Here is an 8294-nt window from a genome sequence, read left to right as displayed (position 1 = left end):
GCGGTTGCTCTTCACTGCTGTGCCGTCTCTCTGGCTCCACTTTACAATCTTATTAATGTAGTGTATGAGTGTTTGGCCTGCGTGTATGCAGTGTACATCACATGGTATGTCTAGTTCCCATGGAGACCAGAAGAGGGCATCAAATCCCCTGGAGTTGAAGTTACCCACGACTGTGAGCCGCTGTGTGGTTGCTGGGGATGGAACACGTGTATTCTGGAAGAACAGTAAGAGCCATTTCTCTGGCCCTTAAATATTCTTGGGATGGTCTCCCATCCGGGAAAGAGGAGTGTTCACTAAAGACTATCTTTAGTATTGATTATTTTTCAATTGTATTTTATTTATTTTTCTTTCTTTTGGGTCATAGGTATTGAACCCAGGGTCTGTCTCCTGCTAAGCACATTCTCTACCACTGAGCTATATCCTCTCAGTCCTCTGTTCAGGTTCTGAAGAAACATTTGCTTGACTTAAAAGTCCAAAATCATAAAAGACAAAGTGAGGTCTTCCATCCCGTCAGTTTCTCATCCCTTTCTATGATTAATCATTGTATCAGTTGTTTTCTTTTCTTTTCTTTTCCCCCCTATTTTCCCCAGATAATACACATATAAACAAGCAGGATTTTGTTTTGTGTTGTGTTTTGTTTTTTCGAGACAGGGTTTCTTGGTGTAACAGTCCTGGCTGTCCTAGAACTCACTTTGTAGACCAGGCTGTCCTGGAACTCACAGAGATCCGTCTGCCTCTGCCTCCCAAGTGCTGGGATTAAAGGTGAGCACCACCATATGGCTGGAATATATTTATTTATTCCCTTTTCCACATAAATCATAGTGTCTAGGACCCAGTGTCCTGTGCCTGGCTTGCCTCTTTAGGACTGCAGGCCCTGGACCTCAGGATTAATAACAGGTGGCTGTTGATGATCACTTCGGGTTTTTCTAACCCTTTGTTACTACAAATACAACCACAATTATATAGCATTGTGTGTAAGCCACCACCCATCTAGATAGCTGGACCAAGAAGACACATTTCTAGAACACAAATTGCTGGGCCAAAGTGGAAATTGAGTGATATGTGTCAGATTTCATTTGATGAGGCTTTACAAACATGCATTCCCACCAACATTTCATCTGCTGCTGCCACCCCCCAGCCTCACTCACTGGCAGAGCAGGATCTAATAAGCTAACTGGTAAACAGAGGCCATTGGTTTTGATTCCCATTTCTTTTACAAGTGAGTGTCAGTGTCTGAGGGGCTTTGGGATCTGAATATTCAGTCTAGAGAATCATTAACGAGTCCACACACATTGCAAAGCCTCTGGACTCTGAGAAAATATATACTTTTATTTTAAAAATAGCTTTAGACCTTTTGTTGAAAACGAAACAAGTAAGCTTCTACGAGTGGCAGCTGAACAATATGAAAACACCACAGGTCGTTTGGAAAAGACTCGGCAAACACGGCAGAATCTGAGAGGCCTTGAATCGGTTCCCTAGAAGCTCATGACACTGGTTAGCGCAGCCTGCCCAGGTGACGCCGACTCCCAAGACTGCAAGGCCATGTTCCTTTTGTTTCTCCAATAAATATTGTCCACCTCCCACAATCTACCTGTTCCCTCCACGTGCACACAGCACCTGTGTTCTCCAGTCTCAAAAGGCGTATGAAGCAGCTGGTGAGTACCCCAAAGCAGCCCTGCTTCGTCGCATACGTCCCCTGAAGGATGAGCCGCTTCCCTAATGGTCCCCAGATGTCAACCATGCAGACATCAGAGAACTAGCTAAGAGTTCTTTCTTTCCACACAGACAGTAAACTTCTGAGGAGAAGGGTGTAAGGGGCAGATGGGCTTAGCTACTGGCGCACCCTCGATGCCAACCCCCTCTTATTTGTGACAGTAGCTGGAGGTCCCTGTTGTTTTTGGTTATAAGGGACTAGCTTCCTCGAGGACTTCCTCAAGAGGGGACCCACTCTGAGGCCTTCCTTATAGGCTTCATCAGTGAGGTACCCAGCCACTCCATCGTGGGGCGCCTGGCCCTCAGCATTTGTTGAGACAGCAGTGTCCCTGACGAGCACAGCTGTTTTCTTCCCCACCCTTCCTCACCCAGCTCAGCCCTAGAGAATCCACCCGGGGAAACTGGCCCAGCTGGTGTGGCCTCTAATGAGTGGTTGGGTCATGAGGAGGTGGACTTGGCAGGGAGGGAGGCGGGAGCCCCCAGGGGTTAATTTGCTCACATAGCTCTCAGCTGACTCAAGTCTCACCTGTAGGGCGTCCCCTCCACCCCTTGTCTTTTATTTTACCCTTGAGAACCCCAAGACTCAAAATCAGGCCTGCTCCTTGGGCAGGAGCAGGTTTGCAGAAACCCCGCCTCTGTGGCCTCTTTCACATCGTCCCCTGTTGTGATCTTGACAACCCAGAAACCCCTTTTTCTGTTGCCCCTCACCTCCCTCCCCCGTCCTGAGATCATCTTCTCCCTCAAAGAAGACCTTTCAAGATGGTGGGTTGGAGACCAGAAGACTTAGCAGCGTGATGGTTGAGGGTCATATTGGGGCCTAAGAGGCCGGGACACTGGAGTTGGGACCCCGTATCAACTCCTGTTTGTTCCTGAGAGCACGGTAGAGAATCCTCTGAGGGAGGGTTCTGGCCTGGAAGAGGCCTTCCATGGGGCCCCACCTGGCAGGGCTGGCCAGCAGAACTTCCTTATACCTAGAAGGCCTACCTGGCTTTAGGTTGGTTGCTTGGCAGGTACAGTCTGTGACCCTAGAGGAGGGCAGTGGCCACCCACCTTCTAGCTTGCTTAGTTCCAGCCTAGAGAAGGCGTGCTTATTGGGGAGTCTCATGAGGCCACACCTGGGGAGTCAGCTGCTCGGTTCAGCGCGAGCCGAGGAGGATCCCTGCCCCTCCGCATCCCAAAGCCCTCGCTGACAAGGGATGGAAAGGCTGGAGACAAAGCCCTCAAACTTCCAGTTTAGCCCCACCCACTCTGAGCCTAGCACCTCCCTTTGGAGCTTGCTTGTCCCAGGGCTGCCCTGGGACCCTCCACCCTCTCCCAAGCCGTGGCCTGCGCAGCACCGAGCCCAGCTTCGAGGCCGGGCCTCGCTCCTCCGTCCTCTGCATGCCGCCGCTCAAGCCTGCTTCCTCACCAGCAGCACCCAGGGCAGGATGGCAGCTACCACGGCCACCACGGCGATGAGGGTGATGAGCAGGAGGGCCCGAGACCTGCAGCAGAAGGAGCGGGTGGCGCTGGGAGCTGGGGACGCCTCGGAGATCTCCGCCAGGCTGCGTCGGGGCAGCACACTGTCCTGTTCCCCCAGTGGCATCCCATGGCGGCTGATGATGAAGATCTGGGACTCTCGGGGCAGGGTGGGCAGCAGGTCCAGGGGGAGCTGAGTCCCCTGGCTTAGCGATTGTCTCCAGACCTGCTGGGAGACAGCCAGGGGGTTTGTGTGGCCCCCGCGGTCCGGGGAGGGCATGGAGGGCAGGCCCACGGGCACCGTCAGGGTCTGTGAGCTCTTGTCCAGCATGGAGGGCCAGCGGGAGCTCTTTTTGCTGAGGAAGGTGACGTAGCGGCAGATGGGGCAGACGATAGTCCTCTGCACCTGTCCATCCACCCGGGTGGAGAGCAGGTACTTGACCAAGCAGTCGTGGCAGAACACATGGCCGCAGCTCAGGGTCCGGCTGGCGCCCTCCAGATCCCGGAACTTCTCGTAGCACACAGGGCACTCGCTGCCCGAACTGTCCTTGCTCTCTCCTTCTGACATGGCCCCTCAGAGAGAGCAGGCTTCAGCTGGGGACGGGAGAGGGAAGGAAGGGCCGTGAACATCTGGGAGTCTGTCCTTCTTGCCCTCCCTTCCCGACTCCCGCTCCACCCGTTCTTTCTCCTGTGGCTTTCTCCTACTCTTTCCTTTTCTGGTCCTCCTCTCCTTGGAGGCCTACCTGGGTCAAACTAAGACGCAGGGCCTCGGATCCATAGAGGGGTCGTGCAGGTTCTCCTGGGGCTGGCAGCAGGAAACAGGTAAGATCCCAACAGTGCTAGGCTTGGGTAGGAAGTGTGTGGAGCAGGATGAATACCTGAAGTACCCGATGCCTCCACAGCGATGACAAGCACTGTTGACGTCACCACCTCACCTCTTCCTGATTCAAGGACTGACCTGGTCTCCCCCGGGGCAAATAGGTGCTGGGGAGATACATGGCCAGATGCATAGGCAGCCCTAGTCAGGGTTTAGTTTGGGTCTACACTACATACTACATGTACTATTCTTCAAGCTTCTCCCTCAGCAGGGCTTGGCTGATCTGTGGCTGAGCTAGGATCCCATGTCTCCTATCACCACTTCCACAATTCTGTTTCCGGTGACAGGAGTAACCATAAAGCAATTAAAAAAATAAAGCTCAGAACTTACACATGCAACTGCCTGCTGGGCCCTGAGTGGTCACACACCAGCCATGTCCAATCATTCTTCAGATTCTCCTTGTGTGGTGACCAGAGGTGGGCAGAAGATTCAGATCCAGCCTCAGTAAAAGTAGATTCTCACTCTTGGAGGATGTGTCTGGTGTTTTGGAAACGGACAAAGTCACCGAGGTCTGAGTCTGGTGAAAAATGAGCGTTCAGAGTCTACACAGTGTTTAGAATCAAAGCTATGGAGTCACTCTGAAGTTCCCAGCGGTTTCAAACCGCTCTGAGAGGAAACGGGAGACCCAGCAACTCCCTCCGCAGACTGTGGGTGACTTTGAAGGGGAACATCTGCTTGGATGTGTGGCGAACCCAAGTCACTGTGTATACGTGTCTCTGGTATCACAACTGTGTAGCCTAAACGTATCCAGAACAGCCTTTAGGGAAAGAACCAAAATGCTTCTAACTGATACATGGTGCCATCAGTGACAAGGACCAGTGACCCCAAGATTCCCTGAGGACTGCATGGCTGCCCTGAGGTCTGACAGACGACATGGTAGGCACAGGATTAGCTACCGGGAAGAAGAATCCATAAAGATCACAAATCTTTTTGGAACCACTCACACTTTCCTCCCTTTGTTTAGTTAAAAATCCCCTTTGTTGAGTTGAAAATGCATTAATATTTAAAACATTTTTTTTTTTTTAAAAAAAGGTAGTGGTGGTGGTGATGGGACCTGGAGCCATAGCAACAGTCCCAAATCTTCGTGGAGGTGTCTATGGTCTCTAAGGTGGCTAACGTGGCCTCCAGGCTGGGAGATGGGAGTCCAGTCCTCAGATGGAAGAACTGGGTTGAACGTCTTTTCTGTTGTATTAGTCTCTATCACAGCCACTGCTCCCTGTTAACATCTGAGCCCCAGTTTCTCTGTAGGGTGAGACTGAGAGCTGGACATGGTGGTCCATGCCTTTTACAACTGAGTTCCAGGACAGTCAGGGTTACATAGTGAGGGCCTGTAAACAAAAAAGATGAGATGGACAGGCGTACCCCCTTCCTCCCACAACTGGTGGTGGCATTGGTGAGTGAAGAGCATGGCACACAGTAAGTGCTCAGGAACAAGGGAGAATGTCAGCGCCAAGACAGCTCAGATCCTCCCTTTTCTCCTGGAGGGGCCTGGAGATCCCTGTCATGAATCTTGTTTGCCGAGTCACACACCCCTTGACAAAGGTCAGCTCTTCTCAAAGTAGAATAAGCAGAAAAAATGACAATCGATCAGGGACACCATGGGCAGGGGGTGAGTTAGGACAGCCATAGCAAATTCTCCTCTTCGTTTCCTTATAGACAGGCAAAGTCTTAATGGAATGGGCTGCTATCAGGATGATTTAAAACACCACCACCACCACAAACTGTTCCTCTGCACTGTATAACCAACTCCCCAGGAGATACAGTGGCGACTCCTTCCATCTGCTCATTCGTCCATCTGTCCACCCACCAGATTTCAACAGCTATTTGCCAAATACTGAGATTGTACTCTGGGGGTAAAGAGAGATTACAAAATCCTTCATGAAGCCTAACGGACATATATGAGTTTTCTTTTTCTTTCTTTCTTGTTTCTTGGAGACAGGGTCTCATGAAGCCCGGGTTGGCATGGAACTAGGCTCTAAAGCTAAGACTGACTGGGACTCTTGGTCCTTCCTGCCTCTACTCACTGGTTCCAGGCAGGCACCACCATGCTTGGGTATGAGTTGTGTTCTCTTAATAGATTTTTTTTTAGAGGAGGATTGATGATCAGGAACATAAGTTGTTTGGATAACTGAGAAATGGAGCTCAAGGTAGGCGAGAGACCTAGTGTGAATTAAAGAGTGTGAGGAGGAAGACAGGGTTTAGTCAAAACTTGTAGCTTTCTAAATCAGGATATTCAGCTTTAGAGATGGGGAGGGGTGTGTGTGTGTGTGACTCAAGGTCACCTGGCAGTGACGGAAAGAGAGAAGAGGAGAAAGATTCGCGGATGATGCAGAGAACGTTCGTTATTAGGCCCTGTTGATAGATAGACCGGGTGAGTAGACAGACGTTAGCCAGGTCAGGAGTCATGCTAGGCTGACTGGGGGAGGAGTTTGTTTCTTCTCTGAGTTCTAGGAAAAGTCGAAAGGCGGTCCAGGCAGTGTCGAAGACATCTGGGGCACACACCAGAACCTCTCAGACCCGTGTGCCTCAGGAGAGCCACGCCATTCATGCTTGGGCCGTGCATGTCCCCCCTCTTCTCAACTTCAGCTCTCGGCGTTTTCCTGACCCCTCCCTCCCTCCTTCGTTCCTCCTTTCTCTCCATTCCGCCCCATGCTGTCCATGCTGAATGCTCGAGGCGGCTGACTCTGTCTTCAGAGCTGGGGTGCGGTGGGGTGCGGTACAGACAGCACAACAGACCAACACTAGGAACGTGCTGTAGTGCGGGCACAGGCTAGGTAAGTACCACTGGAAAGCATCTCTACCAAAGACAGCCACCCCGGCGCCTTCGGGAACCCGGGGCAAGGGGAGGACTGAGAAGTCTTCCTGGCTAAAGTGAGACCAGTGTTGAGTTAGTAATAAATAATTATAACAGCGGCCGTTTATTGACCACTAATTACATGTTTGGCATTTCAAATCCCTTCCTCACCGAATCCTGACAACAAGTTTGGGAGGTAGGAATTATCTCCATTTTACAGACAGGGAACCTGAGGCTTAGGGCTTCAGTAACTTTGTCAAAGTCCTAATACTAGTGTAGGGAAGACCTAAGACTCGAACTCAGCACGACTTAGCTTGACGGCCCATAGGTTGTATCGCCGTGTCTACTGGGGTTCAGATAGGCCTCCAAGGAGGACCTTTCAGACTTGAGTAGATGATGCAGCCCCAGAAGAAAGGTGGCTACCCCCCGTTTCTCAAGTGACCCTATACAAGGCTGTCCCTCTAGCCATTTATGAAGGGAGGAGAAGACAGTGGGTAGCTGAAGGGAGCCAACCTCGTGAAGCTCCTGTACCCAGGCTTCTTTACAGGAACATCATATTTCCAGGATAGAGATGAGGAACAGGTGTCACCCACCTAAGGACCCCCCTCCCCCAGGAGACAGAGTGCTACTTCTAGACACCTGAGGTTCCTTCCCGGAGCCCTGGTGCAAGTCGGGCAGTTTCAGCTGACTGCTTCCCCACCCATGAGCAACACACACACTTGCTTTCTGTCTCCTTTCCCTCACACATCTTTCCAGTTCACAGCATCGCCCCGCTCCTTCCTCCGCCCCAGCCAGAATCCCCCCACCCCCACCCGCACACACTTTGACTGGTACCTGAGTGGTGTCCGTCTTTCCGTCTCTTCTCCACGGAGCAGATGGAGCCACCCAGAGGCACTGGGCTGACAGGCTGCTGTCACTGTGCCGGCTGTGGAGGCATTTCCTAATGACTGAGCAGGTCGGGAGGACCGCGCAGGGAAGTGAATGCTGCCCAACCCGTTTGAGGCCAGGGGTTGGGCAGCTGCTGGTGTCAGGTGATTCCACCGAGGATGCTGAGGAGCCCTGGCCTGAGTCAGAGGGTCTCATCACGGAAGCAGTTACTCAGGGTCCCTTTGACGGGAGCTTCCCTGGCCAGGGGTCTCCCCAGCCAACGGTGGGAAAATCACACATAGGGATCCCTATCTCTCACCCTATGCAGAGTAAAGGGGCCAACAGGTCAGAGCCTATGTAGGCTGTGACACCCCAAATCCTACACCACGTTTGGTGTGAAGTGCCCACGTGCGACTGTTACTCATTACACAGAGGGGCTTGGAGTGGCCGATAGATCAGTCACTACCATCGTAAACAGGCACGAGCTGGTTTGGGGGCAATGACTGTGAATGTTCGAAAGTAAATTTGGACAACTATCATTGATAACATTATGTATTTCATAATAACTAGTAGAGGGTTTTGAAT

At 51.7% G+C, this 8294-nt stretch overlaps 1 protein-coding gene across 1 annotated transcript; it reads right to left on the bottom strand.

Moving 5' to 3' along the window:
- Window positions 1-1302: 1302 nt before the first annotated feature.
- Rnf222 (ring finger protein 222) lies at window positions 1303-7865 on the bottom strand. Its single transcript, XM_037201281.1, has 3 exons — window positions 7677-7865; window positions 4379-4565; window positions 1303-3765 (listed from the first exon to the last, which is right to left on the bottom strand). The coding sequence occupies exon 3, from the start codon at window positions 3737-3739 to the stop codon at window positions 3104-3106; it is 636 nt and encodes a 211-aa protein (XP_037057176.1). The 5' UTR covers window positions 3740-3765; window positions 4379-4565; window positions 7677-7865; the 3' UTR covers window positions 1303-3103.
- Between the last annotated feature and the right edge of the window lie 429 nt (window positions 7866-8294).

This window comes from Peromyscus leucopus, chromosome 8b (assembly GCF_004664715.2).
Source record: "Peromyscus leucopus breed LL Stock chromosome 8b, UCI_PerLeu_2.1, whole genome shotgun sequence".
Classification (NCBI taxonomy): Eukaryota; Metazoa; Chordata; class Mammalia; order Rodentia; family Cricetidae; genus Peromyscus; species Peromyscus leucopus.
The sequence above is the reverse complement of the archived record's forward strand: the minus strand, read 5'-3'. Positions and strand labels throughout refer to the sequence as shown.

Excerpts from the sequence above, each read along its gene's own strand:
- Rnf222 (XM_037201281.1), bottom strand. The coding sequence starts at position 3,739 with ATGTCAGAAGGAGAGAGCAAGGACAGTTCGGGCAGCGAGTGCCCTGTG.